The sequence below is a fragment of the Sus scrofa genome, chromosome 10, assembly GCF_054392235.1.
Source record: "Sus scrofa isolate SSC_HxYL_T2T_F1_AM1 chromosome 10, Sscrofa_HxYL_maternal_Yorkshire_Landrace_v2.0, whole genome shotgun sequence".
Classification (NCBI taxonomy): domain Eukaryota; kingdom Metazoa; phylum Chordata; class Mammalia; order Artiodactyla; family Suidae; genus Sus; species Sus scrofa.
In genome coordinates, this window is record NC_139392.1 from 16,166,021 (window position 1) to 16,186,297 (window position 20,277).

Sequence of the window (20,277 nt, forward strand, 5' to 3'; positions counted from 1 at the left end):
CAGAACAGTGAGTGGAAGCCTGGACTACTTAATAACAGACCCAAGAGTATCAACCCAAAATCTTCTGAGCTCTTCTTAGCCACTACGCTAAAGGCAACGATTTTCTATCAGACAAGGTCCTCTACTAAAAAAAGAAAAAGAAAAGAAAAATTGTGAGTTCCTGACTAAATGAAAATGTAATCATTTGAGGCATATAATACTACATATATTACACTACCTCTATCACAAATCATCTTATACTTTTGAAACATTACATAAATGAAAAATAAGAATAGCACCAAAATGAGGGATGCTATACACTAACAAAATTGTACCAGTTTTGGGGGGGTCTCCACCCTTTCACTGTCTTGCATAAGAAATGCACTTTCTCATTTTTTTTTTTCATTCTCATCTGTAAGCAAAGTATTAACAAGTAATTCTACATACAGCTTTTGACAAGTACAGAATACCTTTCAGATTGTTTCAGGAAAGTAAGGTATGAGTCCAGTCCCCTTTTGTATAGGAATTACATTATATCACAGAGCTATTCCTGAAACTAAAGTCATCTGAGAGATCTTATCACTACCGCCTAAACAGAAACAGATTTATCATATCCTCTCTTCAAAACTCTGACCAACTTAAGTGGAAATTCCTAGTCATGCACTCCTATTTCTGGCTGGCCTGTAAAACATCAGAACTACTCCTTAATATAACTGAAGGGCTACGATAACATAGCCTTTACATCCTAAAGTACTTGAAAGCATCCTTGAGACTAAGTTAAATATGAACATAACCTGAAGAGCCCTTTCTTAAGCACCAAAATATCCCAGAACTTGTTGCAACCAGCACAAGTACCTTTTACTTCCGTAACAGACCATCTTGCTTTTACAGTTATCTAAGGAAATGTTTATACAGGAGTTGCACAAACCACCTACCAAATAATCCAATGCCTTCCAAAGTGAAAAGCTGATCCTCCTTGCTCCTCTTAAATTATTCACAATTAGCGCTACAAAGGATTACTGTAGACTACTTGAACAAACTTTTCAGACCTGTGTACCACGTTCTATATTTATGCCACTGGAAAGCATCAGTGTGATTCCACCCCTTCCGCAATGAATAAGGAACAGAGCAGGACAACAGCTTAGAAATTACAAGTTACTTTTTATTAGAAAAGGAACTTTTAAGTGAAAGCATAATTTACCTGTGACAGACTGACAACTATACTTGACAGTGATCAAACTGCACTGAATACTTCTTTTTTGTTGTGTTCACAACTTCTGAACATTCTGATGATTTTATTCTAAAATATCCTACTTCCATTGTTTCGTATTTCTCAATGTTGAGAAAAACATACCCAAAGTGTGGAAAAATTTGATAAATTCTGGTCTGGGAGACCCCATAAGCTTTACATCTTTAAAGCAGAAATCAATAACATATAGTATTATGAGATTATTAACATTATGTATGTTTTATCATTTATTTCCTGAGTTTTCAAGGACATCAGTAACTCGATTTTTTAAAAAATGCTTAAAAAAATGCTTAAATGCATGGCTCAAGTTTTTTTAAGCCATATTTTACAAAGATTATGATATTTGGTTTATATCGCATAATTACATTTTAAACCGATCCATTATATTTGAAAATAACTTGCATGTGAAATCACTAAGGAAAAGGGATCCCTTACAAACATAACATTAAAAAACAATTTTTAAACCCTTCAAATAAAGGTCTGTAACTTGGAATCAGAGAAATACATGGTTCAAATCCACCGTAAGCTGGAGTGAAAACTCAACACAGCTATATCACAAAATACATATGCAAAAACAAAATGGGAAAGTAAAGTGTTCAACCTTGACAGAAAAAAAAAAAAAGTTTAAAATGGAAATTACTTAAAATGAGAAAATTCCAATGACTTGACATTTTCTTGCCAAAGCGAAGGAATGTGTAGATTGTATCTTTCAAATCTCATTGTATTACTTTATAAAGGTCTTGGCAACGGTTAGCCATTAATCTTTTAACACAAAGGAGATTCAAATCCAAATGAACTGTAAGATTATCTCTTCCAGAAGACAGAAATGGAGTAATGTACTTTATCCCCAATTGTTTAACCTAAAAGGAAGGCCTTAAGGATGATAACGCAGAATGGATCAGCCTTCAGTCTACCAAGACTCATTTCTCACGAAGTCTTGCACCAATCCGAAAAGAGGTGGTTATGGACACAAAACGGGCTTAGGAAAGGCTGAAAAAAATCTCCAATGAATGACACACCACATCATGGTTTATTCTCTTACACAATTGGAGAAACAACAACGAAAAATATCACACCATATGTTTCACCGTATCGGTTAAAAAAAATATTTTACGACGGTACATTCAATTCTTTGGGGCTGAAAAAATCATCTAGCTTCTGTTCTATTGATTACAGAGGGACAGGAAAAAGCAGCTGCTGCAATGCAACACAGGCTGCTACAGAGGAAGGAGAGAAAAGCGTTTTCCAAACAAATCCCTCCCCCGCCCCCGTTTACACACCCCGGACAACTTACTTATCCCAGCCGTTTACTGCGTCCCCCCAAAGAGAAGCCTAATAAATTCGTTCCCTTCCCCCACTATCGGAAAATTTCACCTTTCGGAGCTCCTCCACCTAGGGCTACCAGAGGACTTTATTCCCCGCAGAAATTTCAGATCTTTCAAACTTTTCTCCCTTTTTTAATTAAACACGAGAGTTCTGTAATAAAACTGCGCGAAATTTTTACATCTAGACGGAAAAATACCTGTTTCCCAGCAACATACACGCTTCGATTCTCGAACCCCTCCCCATCTCCCAGGTTTGGCTGGCCACGGCGGGGGGCGGGGGAGAGCCAGGAGCAAATTAAATTTACGAAGGGGAATCCTGGGCGAAAGAGGAGCATTTGAGGAAAAATGGGAGGACGTCGAAACGAGGACCCCCCCTCCAAGAAGAGCGGTTGGGGAGGATTACAAGAAAGAAAGAGAAATGAGAAGGGACAAAGGGGGAGGGGGAGAAAGAGAGCGGAGACCCGGGGAGACGCGCCGGGCCGGGAGACGGAAGGCGGGGTCCCGGGAGAGCGGGGTCGCGGCTCCGCGGCACAATGGCCCGCCGGCCCCCGCCCCGCGCGCCCCTCACCTCATGGTGCCGGCCGCGCCGAGGCTTCCCCAGCAGCCGGGAGTCGCGGGAGGCGCCGAGCCGAAGGGGGTCTCTCCTCCAGGGGCGGAGACGCAGCTCGGGGCCGGGAGACAAGTGTCCACCTCCTCCTCCTCCGGGCGCCCGCGGGGCTACACCATCTCCTCGCACAAAGCCGCGGCGCCGGCCGGGAGTGGGAGAGAAGAGGGCGAAAGAAAAGCTGGGGAGGGGGCGGAGAGGCCGAGGCGCCGAGCGGGTCCCGCGGCCGCCGCAGCCCCCCACCTCCTCCTTCTCCTCCTCCTCCTCCCCCGGGAGCTTCCTCGGCCGCCCTCGGAGGGGTGCCTGCCGAGGCTGCGCGCCCGGCCGCCGCTCCACAGGCCCGCGCCCGCCGCGCCCGCCGCCGCCGAGGCCGTGTGCAACCGGCAGCTGCGGCAGCCTCGGGAGGAGAGTCTGGATCGCCGCGAGGAACCCGGGAGGAGGCGGGGCGCGCGGCGGAGGAACACGCAGGCGCCGCCCTCCTCCCCTCCTTCCCCCGGGGGCGAGGGGGCGGTGCGGGGCGGGGGGAGGCGGGGGGCCGGGCGCCGCCCCCACACCCCCTGCCGGCCCGGGCCCCCGCCGGACTGCGGAGAGCGGGGAGGGGCGGGAGCGGGCTCGGCGACGGCGGGTTAGCAAAGGCTCTTTGTTGCTTTGCCACCCCGCCCCCTCCAGCCCCCTGGGATCGGGACTGCCCACCCCCTAACCCGCTGTCGGCGGGGTTCCTCGCCCCGGGCTGTCCTTGGCCGTGGGTCCCCCGCCCCGCGCTGGCCTCCCACTCCCCTGAGGCTGGGGGAGCTCCCGGGTCTCCCCCACGCCGGCGTGCGGAGATTGGGGCGCCGGGACCTCCCGGCGCGGAGAACCAGGAGGCGGCGACCGGAATGCGTGACTGGGCACAGGGCCGGGCCGGGGGACTCCGGATCTGCCGGCGGCCGGGTGCCCTCGCGCGGGACTTGTCCTCAGCTCGCCCTGTTGCTATCTCAGGATCGGGACCTGCCAGTCGCTGGGCATCCCGACCAGCCCTGCGGCCCGCCCCCGCCGCGCGCTGCTCCCGGCGATTCCTCCAGGGTTGGGGGGAGGGGGGACGTTTAAATGGAAAATATGGTCATCATTGTTCGCTTCGCTCCTTTGCTTCCCGAGGAATCCCAGTGTGCTGTGCCGATTTAACGAGCTGATATGCACACACTATGTATAGGGATGACTTCATCCCCGAAAGAACGCAGCCAACTCGCGGGGAAACGCAGTCGCCGGGAGACGCGCGCGGCATCGTGAACAGCCGCAAGAGTGAAGAGGAGAAACGCAGCGGGTGAAACCGCTTTCTATCGTCATTAGCAAAGAGGGAATTCCGGCCCGGGAGTGGGGGCGGGGAGGGTTGTGAACTAACGATAGTTTTAAATTTCCCATCATTCGTTTGGTCTTGAAATCACCTCCTTTAAAAGGTAAACGTAAAATGCTGGCGAAGCAAACTCAAAGTCAATGGCGAGGCTGGGGGTTGTCATCCAGAAAGCCAGAATTTATAGTTTGGGGAGTTTGTAGCTATACAAAAGCAAATCCAAAAATCAGATGAAAATTTAAACTGGACAAATTGTAGGCCTCTTGTAGTCCTGAGAAGGGGTGTGTATTTTTTTAAGATAACCAGTGTGGAAAAGATCCGTTTCAGCTGAGTTCCCCTGACTGAAGGATCTAATCTAAAATGGAGGACCTGCCATGACTCCATGAATCGATGCAAAAGTTTTGGTGTTTTATTTTAAGATAGAGGTACAATTCAAATTATAGTTTTGACAGTTGAGATCATTTACACTTCCAAAAGAAAAGTGAACAAGTTATATAGTCATACTTGGTCAATGCCTTGCTTGTGTGTAATAGAACTATGTGGCCCAGTTTTAACTATAAAAAGCTTCCCAGTTTCAGACTCAATACTGAGTTATTTTTTTCTTTTTGGAACCTGCAGCCTCAAACCAACAGCCCTGTAGACTCAGTGACCTGGAGCTATGGCAGGGGACCAAGGGAGGCCTCAGGTAGCAAAAAAGCAGAGTGCCTCTGCTTACACATGGTGTGCTTGAAGAATGCTAATTTCCACCCACATGTCTAATTACAGCTCACCATCACAGAATTTTTTTATTCCAGGATCTCTGGAGCTAAAACACCCTTGCCAGTCAAATATCCTTGTTGCCATATTGCAAGACAGGGAAATATAGAGCCCAAGGATTGGATGAGTTCACACAATAGGCACAGTTAAAAACCATAGCTGCTGTGAGGTTCATTGTCTTATCATAAGTACTCACTGTCATTTCTGTAATTAAAACACATGCACCTCTGATATGATTCTCCAAATTAACCAAGGAACATTTGCTGTGGAGGCTGTTTTCTTGGAAAAGCAATCGGAAGACATATTGAACCATCTTGGAAAAGTTTTCATAAGACATGTTCAACCACAAAGAATTCACACCAATTTGCCTTTGTCCATTCATAGCAATACAGTAAATCCAGCAGAGCTTATGTTTCAGGGGAAACTCTTAAGAAGAGCCAAAAGGGGTGGAGATTTTGCTGTAATGACTCAAACTATCTCCTGCCAGAGACAAGAGGCAAGTATAAAAATGCCTTACAGATGACTCCATAACCTACTTCTCATTTGTGAAAGTTAATCCATCCTGTACTAAATAAGTGATATATCACATCATCTTTATCCTTACAGCAAATGTTCCAACGGTATGGGCACCAAATTAAGCAATCCAAGTGGAAAATGCTGTTCTTATTTTCTATGTTTATTAAAAATGTACCAGCCAAGAATTTTGGCTGCCTACAACCATTTCCATCCTTTTGAATGGCAGCCTGCCAGCTCACAAGTTGGTCATACCATTCCCTTTGGATTTAGATATTGCAATGGGTGGCCTGACCTCCAAAGGTCATTCACTGGAAGGGCAATCTGTTCGCCATGACAAAATGTTATTGCTTCTTGTTCATATTTGGTTTAACAACAAAAGAGAGCCAAAAAGAAACTTGAGCTAGGAAATCAAGGACTAATTCTGGTCACAAAGGAAACTTTGTGGAATGTGTTACCATATAGAATAAAAGAATTTTAGAAATGGAAGGAATCTTAAGTCCAACCCACTCATTTTTCAAAAAAGGAAAGCGAGGCCCAGAGAGGTTAAGTAAATTGCCCACAGTCACGCAATCCCTTCGTGGTGGAGCTGGAATTTAAACCCAGGATTTTTTTTTTTTTTTTTTTTTTTTTCCCATTTCTTGGGCCGCTCCCGCAGCATATGGAGGTTCCCAGGCTAGGGGTCTAATCCGAGCTGTTGCTGCCAGCCTACACCACAGCCACAGCAACACGGGATCCGAGCCTCATCTGCAACCTACACCACAGCTCACAACAACACTGGATCCTTAACCCACTGAGCAAGGCCAGGGATTGCACCCGCAACCTCATGGTTCCTAGTCGGATTCGTTAACCACTGAGCCACAATGGGAACTCCCAAACCCAGGATTTCTAATTATCAGTCCATCACGCCTTCCACCACATTGCACTACCTTCCTATGGCATAAGGCAGTAAAAATTAAAGCTGATTATCTTCTGACAAACCCTGCTTAAAAATTAGCTGAGATTGTGTTGGTTTGGCTGAATGGCGAAAATTATTTGAATTTGTCTCTTACAAACGTTGTCCAGCCCAGGGCATGGCCTTCAGGTGGGCATCTGGATGTATGGAAGTAAATGAATGAAGGAAGGACCGTCCTAATCAAAGACAAAGAGGCTGTGGGGGCGGGGGGCAGGGATGGACTGGGGGTGTGGGATTGGCATGTGCACACTGAGGTATATGGAATGATTAGCCAATGGGCACCTGCTATAGAGCACAGATGACTCTACTCAGTATAATGTGATCATCTCTGGGGAAAGAATCAGAGAGAATGGATATGTGTATGTGTAGGCCTGGGTCATTTTGTTGTACAGCAGAAATATCACAACCTTGTAAGTTAACTATAGTTCAATAAAACTTAAAGATGAAGAGGCCAAAAAAGGGAGGGGGAGTTCCCTGGTGGTTCAGTAGGTTAAGGACCTGACATTGCCACTGCTGTGGCTTAGGTTCGGTCCCACCTGGGAACTTGTGCATACCACAGACATCATCAAAAAAGAGAAAAGTGGGAGTTCCCGTCGTGGCGCAGTGGTTAACGAATCCAATTGAATCCAATTAGGAACCATGAGGTTGCGGGTGCGATCCCTGCCCTTGCTCAGTGGGTTAAGGATCTGGCGTTGCCGTGAGCTGTGGTGTAGGTTGCAGACGTGGCTCGGATCCCGTGTTGCTGTGCCTCTGGCGTAGGCTGGTGGCTACAGCTCCGATTTGACCCCTAGTCTGGGAACCTCCATATGCTGCGGGAGCGGTCCTAGAAGAGGCATAAAAAAGACCAAAAATAAATAAATAAAGGCTGTGGTTTTAAAAAAGAAAAAAGAGAGAAAAATGAAGAGGAAACTCTCCAATAAAAGAAATACGGTCTCGGAGGTCCCCTTGGGGCACAGGGATAACGAATACAACTAGTATCCAGGAGGATGTGGGTTCGATCCCTGGCCTTGTTCAGTTGGTTAAGGATCCAGCATCGCTGTGAGCTGTGGTGTAGGCTGGCAGCTGCAGCTCTGATTCAGCCCCTAGCCTGGGAACCTCCATATGCCACAGGTGTGGCCCTAAACAAAAAGAAAGAAATACAGTCTCTTCTTAACACTAAGTATATAGACCTCAACTTTGGTTCCCAGAGCAACACCCCCACCTAATACCACAATAGGAGGTCTGCTCTAAGCCCTAGGTACGCCCAGCCATCCCAGGTTGTTCACATCTGTTAGGGGTGTGCGCCCAGGCGTCAGATGAAACAAAACATGCTTCTGTTGAAGATGGGTTTGCTCCAGGAGTGTTGTCAGTCTGGCTCTGAGGGTTCTCTCAGAACAGGCCTTGTGGAAATACGTCTGATAGCATCGCTGTAGGCTTATCCTCCATTTATGGGCATGAGGAGGACGCATGACTAATGCAGCTCAGCAGGCAGGAAATCATTGCTAAGGATTGTAGGCAGCGGCTCCCCCTCACCCAGGGGTTCTCCCCAAGAAACTCAGGAGTTATTAGGGGTGGGTGAGGCGGGAAGGTGCTTTGAAGTGAAGGGATTGTATGCTTTCTACTTTATGTAGCACCACTGGGTTTTCTTTTGCCACAATGAGTGTAATTTTTGTTTGTCTCCCTGAGAATGAGAAAAAAAAAAAAAAAAAAAAAAAAAAAAACTAATGTAGTACCTGATATTCCAATAGGATTCTAGATATTTTTATTACTCATTTTTCAGCTTTAGCCACCCATATATAATCTCGGTTCTAAAGTATTATCAGGGAGTTCCCATTGTGGCACAGCGGAAACGAATCCGACTAGGAACCATGAGGTTGCGGGTTTGATCACTGGCTCAGTGAATTAAGGATCTAGCATTGCTGTGGTTGTGCTGTAGGCTGGCAGCTCTAAATCAACCCCTAGCCTGGAAACCTCCATGTGCCACAGGTGCAGCCCTAAAAAAAAAAAAAAAGCAAATTAGAATTTATTGAGTTAATTTCATTTTCTCTTCCCCAGAGTCTCTTTCTTTTCTTAGTCTCACAGTGATTAAACTTGGCAGAAGCTTCCTAAAGCCTGAACACTATTGAATCCACAATCAGTAGAGGCCATATTCTATAAAATGCAAGGCATTTTTTTCCACAAAATTCAGCCACGGTTGCCACTCAAAGAATACAGCAGGTGAGCTCCATTTCTCAATAATAGTCAAATCATGGTGCTTTAGAAATTGAACTGAAAAGAAATGTTGCGAAAACCTAACTCTGGACTCTTATCTCTTATTTTATAAAATCTGACTGGTAGCTGGGCCAAAAAAATATCCTGAAAGAGTTGTCTAAAGTTGTCACACTGTCTAATACCACATCTTTTGTAGCTTTTATCCCACCTTTCAGGCACATTTCAAAGCTCATTAAAAATCCCAAATATCTTTCTCTTGGAAACTGTTGCTAAGCATGGTAACTTGGCCAAATTCTAGTTTGAGAAGTTATCTTTGAATCTTCATTTTCTTGGGCTTAACATCAAAATTCAATCTCTAGTCAAGTTTTCCTGAAATCAAAAGACAAGCAGCATTTATCAGAAAAATAATTTCATTATGTCACTGGTTGTAATCCTTTCATTTCACTTCCAAACATTTAATACTCCTAACTCATTTACCATTGCTACCAGCTTATGATGAAGTAAAATGGTGATATTGTCTTTTTTTTTTTCCCTAGGGCTGCCCCTGCAGCATATGAAGGTTCCCAGGCTAGGGGTCTAATCGGAGCTGTAACTGCCAGCCTACAACACAGCCACAGCAATGCAGGATCGGAGCTGTGTCTGCGACCTACACCACAGCTCGCAGCAATGCCAGATCCTTAACCCCCTGAGCAAGGTCAGGGATCGAACTCAAAACCTCATGGTTCCCAGTCGGATTCGTTAACCACTGAGCCACAACAGGAACTCTGTAAAATGGTGATATTGAATTCATCTTTGTTTTTTTTTTGGCTGCTCCATGGCATATGGAGATCAGCTGCTACTTAGGCTGCAGCTGCACCAGTGCCAGATCCTTCCAGATCCCTAACCCGCTGAACCTGGCTGGGGATCAAACCTGCATCCCAGCGCTCCAGTGATGCTGCCAATCCATTGCACCACAGGGTAACTCTGTTCATTTGTATATGAAGAAGTTGAGCCCTTTGACCAAAGTAGCAGTGGCTAACGATTCTAGCGGTAAATAAATTTCATTGCTAATCAGATGTTAAGGCAATTAAGGGCTGATTTACTCTCATTCCCATCTCTTCTCTGTACTAATGCCCGCTTTAAATGGAAGCCAACATAGATGGGCTTTACATTTGAGGGAAGAAGTGTTCTTTCAGCCACAGGAACGAAGGTGGCTAGGTGATTGGTAGCTGATAGTGGTACTTGCTGATGTTAATGATATTTGCTAACCTGCTAGGCACTTACATACATTAATTCAGTCAATCCTCACAACAGTTCTAGAAACTGGATACCATGACATTGTCCTCACCACACATAGAGCTCATGAAAGTCAGGCACGGAAAGGTGACGAGACTCACCCAAAGCCACATTGCTAATAAAGAGAAAGCCGGAAAGGCCAGGTCCACAAGCCACACTCACGCTCTGCACCAGGTGGCCTCCTCTAGTTCACTCTCCTTCCCTGATTAAAAAAAGAAAGAAAGAAAGGAGTTCCTGTTGTAGCTCAGTGGTAATGAACCTGACTAGTATCCATGAGGATGCAGATTCGATCCCTGCCCTCACTCCGTGGGTTAAAGATCCAGTGTCACCTTGAGCTGTGGTTTAGGTGGCAGACATGGCTCCAATCCCATGTTGCTGTGGCTGTGGCATAGCCCAGCAGCTGCAGCTCTGATTCCACCCCTAGCCTGGGAACTTCCATATACTACAGGTGTGACCCTAAAAAGCAAGAAAGCAGGAAAGAAAAAAAAGATTCAAGTTCCACTTAGGAAATGGAACTAGCATAGTTGAAAACAAAACAAACAAAACGCAAGTCACTGCTACAGCAATAGCCAGTCTAGTAAATCATGACATTTGGATCTTCCAAGCCACAAATAAATTCCTCCCTTAGAGATTTGTATCTCAAGTGCCTAGACTTTATCTTGTAAGATTCAATAAATGAGGTAAATGAGTCTCCAAGTTAGGGAACACCGATTAATGATTTTTTTTCCAGAATAATAATGGTACTGAGAAGTACCAATGATAATTCACTCCTTCCCTTAGATATTCCAGAAATACAAGTAGCAGAGGTCAAGAGAACTTACAGAAGTAGAGAGTTTCTTTAAACCAGCTCGGTGAGCAAAAAAATCATATAGAAATGCTTGAGTATGAGTTCCCTAGCCGTAAAGGACTCCAAGTTGTCACTGCTGTGGCTCAGGTTACTGTTGTGGCTTGGATTCAGTTGCTGGCCAGGGAACTTCTGTATGCTGCAGCAAAAAAAAAAAATGCTTGGAGTATATTGGCTAACATTTTGTGTTGAATAAAGGCCAGTAAATGAAATGAAGCCAAGTCCAAGTGTGCTTTTAAAGGTGTTTAGAGAAGTGTCTGCATACTCTTTATTAATATTCTAATACTAATTAATATTAATATTCTGTCTAGTATCAGAGAGACTAGATAGGGAATACTGTATCTCCTAGGTGACCCCATGCTATTTTTAGCTTTGGTTGTTTGCAAAGCAATTGGCCATAAAAATATTAGTCTATGAGAACTAACAAAATCTTTGAAAATGAATCATCTATTTTGTTTAAATGTATTTTCTTGTGAAAGAGTTTTTTTAGGACTTAAGTACTCACTGAAAATTTATCACCAATATGTATGGTTACAATCTTTTAGGGAAAAGCCTTGACTAGAATCCTACTATCTTAGCTTCCTGTTCAGGCTTTCTTACCTAATTCAGGTGGCATTTTATATTGATCAAGCATCTCATAGTTAATTTTTCTTGAAATAGCTCCTGTTTTGTGTGTTTTTTGTAATGGTGCCTACACTGAGCATCTCATTGTACTTGATTTCATTCAGGGTCTCTTGCTTGCAGATATTTCTGTTCCAAAGTTCACAATCTGGTCTTTTCTTATTTTCACTTTATTTTCTCTCCTGTTACTAATGAGACAGTGATCTTGATTTGCTTTATTTGTGTTATTTATAGCTTCAGGCCTCTGTTTAATATCAAGTCTGATTTGGCATTTCTTTCCTACTGAATGACGCCCAAATTAAGTTAAGAAACAATTCCCAAGAAAGCTGGCCTGTGATTCTTCATGTTCTTCTGGTATCCCAAGTGCTGGACAGTCTGTTTAATTTGGAAAGTTGATGTAACTAGCTAAGTTCACAGTTTACATCGAGTTTGACTCAATGAGTGCTTTCCAGAATAGCTCTGTTCTAAAACTGGTTGGGGCCATAAAGTAGGGAAGGAAGAATGAAAGCAATCTAGGTGGTGAGCATAGATGCATAAAAGTTATTGACATGCAGCAATTTGATACTTTGGTTAACTCCGACTCATTTGGTATCAATCCACAGAATACCAGGCATTTAATCCTCTCCCAAAGGGAAAGGACACTAAGTGGAACAGAGTAACAAGCAGCCCCAGCGCCACATCTATGGAAACTCCTCCCATCCATTACCATCAACCTAGCAAAGAAAAATTTTCTGCTTTGACCATCTGTCTGGGTCTTTTTATTAGGATTCTGGTGGCAGCTGTCAGAAATCCAACTTAAAATAGATTATGGGGAAGTTCCCTTTGTGGCTCAGGGGTAATGAATCCGACTGGTATCCATGAGGTCTCTGGTTCGATTCCTGGCCTCGCTCAGGATCCAGCATTGCCTTGAGCTGTGGCATAAGCCGGTCACAGATGCAGCTCGGATCGCAAATGCAGCTCGGATCCCACTTTGCCGTGCCTGTGGTGTAGGCTGGCAGCTGTAGCTCTGATTCAACCCCTAGCCTGGGAACTTCCATATGCTGCAAGTACAGCCATTAAAAAAAAAAAAAAAGCAAATACAGAAAAGAAAAAAGGGGAAAAAAAATTCTTGGAGTTCCCTAGTGGCTCAGCAGGTTACTATATTCAGGGGCTCAAACAATGTTACCATCAGGAGTTCTTGCCATGGCACAGCGAAAACGAATCTCACTAGTATCCATGAGGATGCAGATTCGATCCCTGGCCTCTCTCAGTGGGTTAAGGATCTGGCATAGCCATGAGCTGTGGTATAGGTCACAGAAGCGGCTTGGATCCCGTGTTGCTGTGGCTGTTGCATAGGCCAGCAGCTACAACTCCAATTTGACCCCTATCCTGGGAATCTCCATGTGCCATAGGTGTGATCCTAAAAAGACCAAAAAAAAAAACCAAACACCATCTTCATCTCACAGTTCTGCTTGTCTTTGCCTTTGTGTTTTTTTTTTGTTTTTGTTTTTTTTTTGTCTTTTTGTCTTTTGTTGTTGCTATCTCTTGGGCCGCTTCCGCGGCATATGGAGGTTCCCAGGCTAGGGGCTAAATCGGAGCTGTAGCCACCAGCCTACGCCAGAGCCACAGCAACACGGGATCCGAGCCGTGTCTGCAACCTACACCACAGCTCACGGCAACGCCGGATCGTTAACCCACTGAGCAAGGGCAGGGACCGAACCCGCAACCTCATGGTTCCTAGTCGGATTCGTTAACCACTGCGCCACGACGGGAACTCCTGCCTTTGTGTTTTGACCTATCGTGTTTTGACCAATCCTTTCCCACTGTACTATCTACAATTTCACATTCTACCAGGGCTGTAGACAATCCATCTAACCAGCAAGGACTCTGATTGTCCAGCTTGAGCCATACGATCATCCTGAACCAATGACTATGGCCAGGGTGAAGAGGTCCTCTAATTAATTAGCCAGGATGAAATCGTGGACCCTGTGGTCAGGTTTTTTACAAAAATGGTCATAATAAGTATTCTCTCAGTATCCGTTCTTTCAGGGTAGACTCTTCCCATGCTGACTCTGAAGTTGGTCATGTGAATTCTTTTGGCCAGGGAGACAATAGCAAAGGTGACACAAACAGAGACTTACAAAAGCTTCCTGCCCTTGCTTGCTGCTCTTTGGAAACCAAAAAGGAGATGGCCATATGACGGCTTCATCTTCAAATGATGGCTTCTTCATAAGAAGAAGCCTGGGCAGGTTTCCCCACATGGATGAAAGAGAGCTGTCCACTTTTCATGAAGATGACCCTGAGGTAAAGAAGGAAGACCCTGCCCCTCCCGAAGCCGAAACCAAAGCAAAGGCTTCGAAGGCCAAGAATACTGTGTTGAAAGGTGTCCAGGGCTACAAAAAATACAAGATCTAGACGTCACCCACCTTCTGATGGCCCAAACCACTGTGGCCCAGGAGGCAGCCCAAATATCCTCGGAAGAGCGCCCCTAGGAGAAGCAAGCTTGACCACTGTGCCAGCATCAAGTTCCCCCTCACCACCGAGTCAGCCATGAAGAAGACAGAAGACAACAACACACTTGTGTTCATTGCGGATGTCAAGGTCAACAAGCAGCAGATTCAACAGGCTGTGAGGAAATTCTATGACATTGATGTAGCTAAAGTCAACACTCTGATCAGGCCTGATGGAGAGAAGAAGGCATATGTTCGACTGGCTCCTGACTGATGCTTAGGATGTTGCTAACAAAATCTAAACTGAGTCCAGCTGGCTAAATCTAAATATAAAATTAAGTCTTTACTAAATTTTTAAAAAAGAGAGAGAGAGAGAGTTGTACAACTGGAGGTTCTGGGACCATACAGCCTGTCAACCTGCAGATTGTGATAAAGGTTCTAGACGTTCCAACCATAGCCCAGCTGATCCAGACCCAAATAACTGCCCAGTCAACCCACAAAATCATGAGAAATCATGGTTATTGTTTTAAGGCTGGCAACGTTACCCCACATTTTGTTATACAGCAAAAGTAACTGCTACCCAATTCTCTTCTTTAAAAACGTCCCACATTCTTTGAGCAGAACAATGGCGGCTGCACTGAAGGGACATTTGTGATTGAAGCTCTTGCTCTAATGGAAGGATGTTTACTTTTGCTCAGGTTCTCTTATCAAGGGATGCTCTGAAGACTTCTGAGTCCATGCGCCTTTAGGTACCACAACTACTCAGGGGTGGGTTGATTATTATACTTTGGCATTCTTCTCTAGAAGGAGGCAGAATCTGCAAGATGGGGAAGAATGTACAGAATGACAAAAAGTCAGGACCTCTTAGGACACCAAATTACATGCGGTTAATCAGGAGCTCTTGAGGTCATGAGCAAGAACCATAACTTACAAACCAGATGATCGAGATTCTTGTTCCCCTCCCTGCTTATTTTCCTTCTGTTATCCAAAAATCTTTAGCAAAATCTTGTCTGAATATTTCAAACTGCTCTCAGTTGGTCTACAGAGTATTAAAAGGAAAGTCTTTGTCCATGTTCAAGTTCAAGTTTCTATGGGAGTTCCTGTCGTGGCTCAGTGGTTAGCAAACCCGACTAGCATCCTCGAGGATGGAGGTTCAATCCCTGGCCTCGCTCAGCGGGTTAAGGATCCGGTGTTGCCAAAAGCTGTGGTATAGGTCGAAGATGCCGCGGCTTGGATCCAGTGTTGCTGTGGCTCTGGAGTAGGCCGGTAGCTACAGTTCTGATTGGACCTCTAGCCTGGGAACCTCCAAATGCTGCAGCTGTGGCCCTAAAAGACAAAAAAAAAAAGACCAAAAAAAAAAGTTTATATGGGGGAGAGCACCCTCTTAGGCCATCGAGTTGGTGGCACAGATAAATATGAAAAAGAAACTCTTCCCCGAACCCCCACCTCTGCCCCAATCCACCAGACTCTGAAGCATCAGCTCCTACTCAGTTCCCCTGGGAAAGTTCCCAGAGAGAGACCACGCTGTATGTCATGGCTAAGGATACAGCCATGAGTTGCGATGGAACCCACGTTTCTCTCCAATTTGTTTTTGTTTTGTTTTGTTTTGTTGTCTTTCCTAGGGCTACACCCACAGCATATGGAGGTTCCCAGGCTAGGGGTCGAATCAGAGCTGTAGCCGCTGGCCTATGACAGCCACAGCAACACGGGATCTGAGCCGCATCTGTGACCTACACCACAGCTCACGGCAACGCTGGATCCTTAACCCACTGAGCGAGGCCAGGGATGGAACTTGCAACCTCATGGTTCCTAGTCGGATTCGTTAACCACTGAGCCACAATGGGAACTCCCATTTCTCTCCAATTTGAAAAAGACATTGAGGTCATTCCTCAGCAGAGTTCAGGAAGGCCACATTTCTCAAAGGAAGGAGGAGAGGAGGAAGCAGATATTCCTGGAGGTCTCAGAGCAGGACTTGGCCTCCAGACTTACTAGGCAGCCATCCAGTGAAATAACTGTGGTGTAGCTAGAGTATATCACAGATCCGAGCAGGCTCTAAGAAGGGAACTCAGAGATCAGGAATGGAATGGGATGGAAGTGAGAATCTGGGTCAGGAAGGGGAAACAATGGATGGGAGGGGGAGGGGTGGGATCTAGGGTGCAGTGGTCTGGAAGGGGTCCTGGAAACCAACCGCATTGCACATAGGCATCCACATGCCCTCTTTGGAGGATCCTCTCAATTTTTTTTCACTAGGGCCCTCAATCGATCTCTGCTGCCCTGGAAAGGCTGATTGCATCCTGGTCCATGCCAGATGACAAGACAGCTATGTTAATCACTCCTTTTTATTGATGTATTATTGTAATTTTTTTAGGGCCACACCTGAGGCATATGGAGGTTCCTAGGCTAGGGGTCGAATCGGAGCTGAGCTGCCAACCTACACCACAGTCCATGGCAACACCGGATCTCTGACCCACTGAGCCAGGCCAGGGATCCAACCTGCATCTGCATAGATACTATTTGGATGCGTTTCCGCTGTGCCACAATAGGAATTCCCCAATCACTCCTTTTTAAAACGTTGTAATAGACAGAAAACCCGTTTGAAATGAGTGCATTATTTTTCATGTCATAATATCTCAGGAAAGGCAGGGATGATCAGCACCCCCAAAGAGTCAAGACACTTCTCTGTCTTGTTTCTACCCTTCTCTGAGTAGTCATTTCTTTCTTTCAAATTGGCTTCTTCGCAATGCCAGAACCACAGCTGCCAGGGCTCTTGGCTCACCTCATACTTGGCTACCAGGGAGGGACATCCTTGACCCCAAGAAACTGGATGTGGGAAAACGGAGTTGGGCTCTGATTGACTTTCTTGGGTCAGGTGCCCATCGCTGACTCAGACACTGGCAGGGGGATGAAGTACTTTGGCTGGTCTAGCGTGGGTCCGCGGCCAGCTTGAGAGCCCTCCTAGAACCACACCTCTGGAGGCTTCTAAAAAGGAAGCAGGGGTGGAATTTCCTCTGAAGAAAGAGATGAGGCAGTTCTAAATTCCGGCTTCCGTACTAAGTTCTGCTGCTTCCCTGGAGATGACTCCTTTAAGGAGTAAGATGGAGAAGAACAGTGAAAAGTCTAAATGATGGAACCGTGGTTACCGAGCAAGTTCCGGGCAATGTCTTTATCTTTCACCTTCTCTCCTCTTTAAGGACAGTGATGGTATCTTCCGTTCTTTTTTCATTCTGTGGGCCTCACATTAACTCCTGCTTGCTAACTAACCTTGGTTGCCTGAAGCTGTGGATCAATGTCTGCATGGATAAATGCAAGAAAAAAAAAAAAAAATCTGCCTTTAGACAATTTTTTCCCCTTCTCTCAGCCTCCATTTCCTTATCTGTAAATTGAGAAAGTAAGACGAGCTGATTTATAACATCATTCCAATTCTAATGTTTTTTATTTTTATTTTTTTTTTATTTATTTTTTTTTTATTTTTTTTTTGTCTTTTTGCTATTTCTTGGGCCGCTCCCGCGGCATATGGAGGTTCCCAGGCTAGGGGTCGAATCGGAGCTGTAGCCACCGGCCTACGCCAGAGCCACTGCAACGCGGGATCCGAGCCGCGTCTGCAACCTACACCACAGCTCACGGCAACGCCAGATCGTCAACCCACTGAGCAAGGGCAGGGACCGAACCCGCAACCTCATGGTTCCTAGTCGGATTCGTTAACCACTGCGCCACGACGGGAACTCCCCCAATTCTAATGTTTTTTAAATTCCTCATTTATTATTTGAAATCCAGCAAAACTGTATATTTTGACATATTCCAAACTGGATGATGGGTCAATTGGTGCTAATTAGATAATGGTGGATTAACTTTTTTTTTTAATTTTCAGATTTTATTCCACCCATAGTAACACATTTCTTTAATGTTTGTCCTCAACTACAACAGTGCTCTGACATTCTACTGGACCTGGGAAATGCCTTCTAGGAAGAGGAGGTTGCGGAAATACGCAACCACTTTCCCACAGCCGTCATTCATTTCTCAGTTCTCTAGCTGAGAAGGAAAGAAAATCAAGTTCAAATTTCTTGTTCACACAAATATAGATATTAACAGGGACCACATCTATTCTAATTCCCTTTGTACCCTCTCAGGGTTTTTGGGGGGTTTCTGTTTTGTTTTTTGTTTTTTGCTCTTTAGGGCCGCATCCACAGCATGTGGAGGTTCCCAGGCTAGTGGTCAAATCAGAGCTGTAGTTGCTGACCTACACTCCCTACACCATAGCTCACGGCAACACCAGATCCTTAACCCACTGAGCGAGGCCAGGGATCGAACCTGCATCCTCATGGGTACTAGTCAGATTAGTTAACTGCTGAGCCACGCCGGGAACTCCCCTTCTTGTTGTTTATGTAACTGCTCTCACGGCTTCAAATTCCATAGGAGTAGAGTTTGTCGAGCATCAGAATCACAATTAGATAGAAGTTAGATAATAAAATTTAGTTTTATTATTTATGACATCCAAAGGATGGCATATGTGAAGCCTGCCTGGTTTCCTTAAGGTCCACAATCACCTTTTAGGGTGAAAAATGACCCAAACTCCCCAGTGGTGCTGTATCTCAAAGATACTGCAATGTTAAGATTTTAGTGGCTTAAAAAATAAAAACTGTGGAGTTCCCATCATGGCGCAGTGGTTATTGAAGGCGACTAGGAACCATGAGATTGTGGGTTCGGTCCCTGCCCTTGCTCAGTGGGTTGATGATCCGGCGTTGCCGTGAGCTGTGGTGTAGGTCACAGACGCGGCTCAGATCCCGAGTTGCTGTGGCCCTGGTGTAGACCCCTAGCCTGGGAACCTCCATATGCTGCGGGAGCGACCCAAGAAATGGCAAAAAGACAAAATAAATAAATAAATAAAGACTGTTTTCTCATGGCAGTCTTCTATTTGGTTCTGCAAGCCGATTATCATTGACTTTGTTTTTTGGTTTTTTTTTTGGTTTTTTTTTTTGGTTTTTTTGGGGTTTTTTTTTTTTGTCTTTTTTGTTGTTGTTGTTGTTGTTGCTATTTCTTGGGCCGCTCCCACGGCATATGGAGGTTCCCAGGCTAGGGGTCGAATCGGAGCTGTAGCCACCAGCCTACGCCACAGCCACAGCAACGCGGGATCCGAGCCGCGTCTGCAACCTACACCACAGCTCACGGCAACGCCAGATCGTTAACCCACTGAGCAAGGGCAGGGACCGAACCCGCAACCTCATGGTTCCTAGTCGGATTCGCTAACCACTGCGCCACGACGGGAACTCCAGATTATCATTGACTTTGATGCTTGAGGACCAATATCTTATTCACTCTGAAGTGACAGGATGAAAATAGCAGGACTCTTCTCAATTAGCTTTGCTAGCAGATATGATAATGAAGCATTGCACCATTTTAGTCTAAATCTACAATGCAGCAGCAACCACACATTCTCACATTTTCCTATAAACATGTGCCTTTATGTTTCTGTATATTGTGTTTTTTTCCTTTTTTTATTTTGTCTTTTTTTTTTTTGCCATTTCTAGGGCCGCTTCTGCGGCATATGGATGTTTCCAGGCTAGGGGTCTAATTGGAGCTGTAGCCACTGGCCTGCACCAGAGCCACAGCAACACGGGATCTGAGCCGCGTCTGTCACCTACACCACAGCTCACGGCAACGCTGGATCCTTAACCCACTGAGCAAGGCCAGGGATTGAACCTGCAACCCCATGGTTCCTAGTTGGATTCGTTAACCACTGAGCCACGACGGGAACTCCAATGTTTTTTTTCTTTTTTTACAGTTCGAGGGAAGACAAAGGAAGAAGAATGATAATATTTAAGAAAATATAGTCTACTGTGTAGCTGCATAGTCACAATTAAAGCAATCTGGTAATTATTACTTAACCTGTAACTAGCTCTGATTCAACCCCTAGCCTGGGAACTTCCATATGCCGCACATGTGGCCAGAAAAAAAAAAAAACCAGAAAATAGAATAGCAGTTGCCAGGGCCTGGGGAGGATCAGGAATAGTGGAATTACTGTTTAATAGGTATCGAGTTTCGGTTTTGCAAGATGAAAGATTTCTGGAGCTGGACGGTGGTGATGATTGCACAACAACATGAATGTGCTTCATGTCACTAAACTGTACCCTTACAAATGATTAAGGTGGTAAACTTTGTTATGCGTATGTTACTACTATTAAAAGAATAACTAAAAAAATTCATGTTACAAAA

The 20,277-nt window shown here is 45.1% G+C and overlaps 1 protein-coding gene and 1 pseudogene across 18 annotated transcripts in view; one reads left to right on the forward strand and one right to left on the reverse strand.

The window, feature by feature from the left end:
- ENAH (ENAH actin regulator) overlaps positions 1–20,277 on the reverse strand; it is a 203,968-nt gene that overhangs the window by 161,956 nt on the left and 21,735 nt on the right. For 10 of the 18 annotated variants that reach the window (XM_021064410.2, XM_021064409.2, XM_021064397.2 and 7 more), the window contains exon 1: positions 3,122–3,569. The exons of 7 other annotated variants lie outside the window; for them this stretch is intronic. In XM_021064410.2, the coding sequence (XP_020920069.1) occupies positions 3,122–3,126 (5 nt within the window). In that variant the 5' untranslated portion in view covers positions 3,127–3,569. Of the gene's footprint in view, positions 1–3,121; positions 3,570–20,277 lie in introns of those variants that run through there. One more of the 18 variants, XM_084979208.1, reaches the window with a different exon arrangement.
- On the forward strand, positions 13,814–14,369 carry LOC100525419 (large ribosomal subunit protein uL23 pseudogene; annotated as a pseudogene).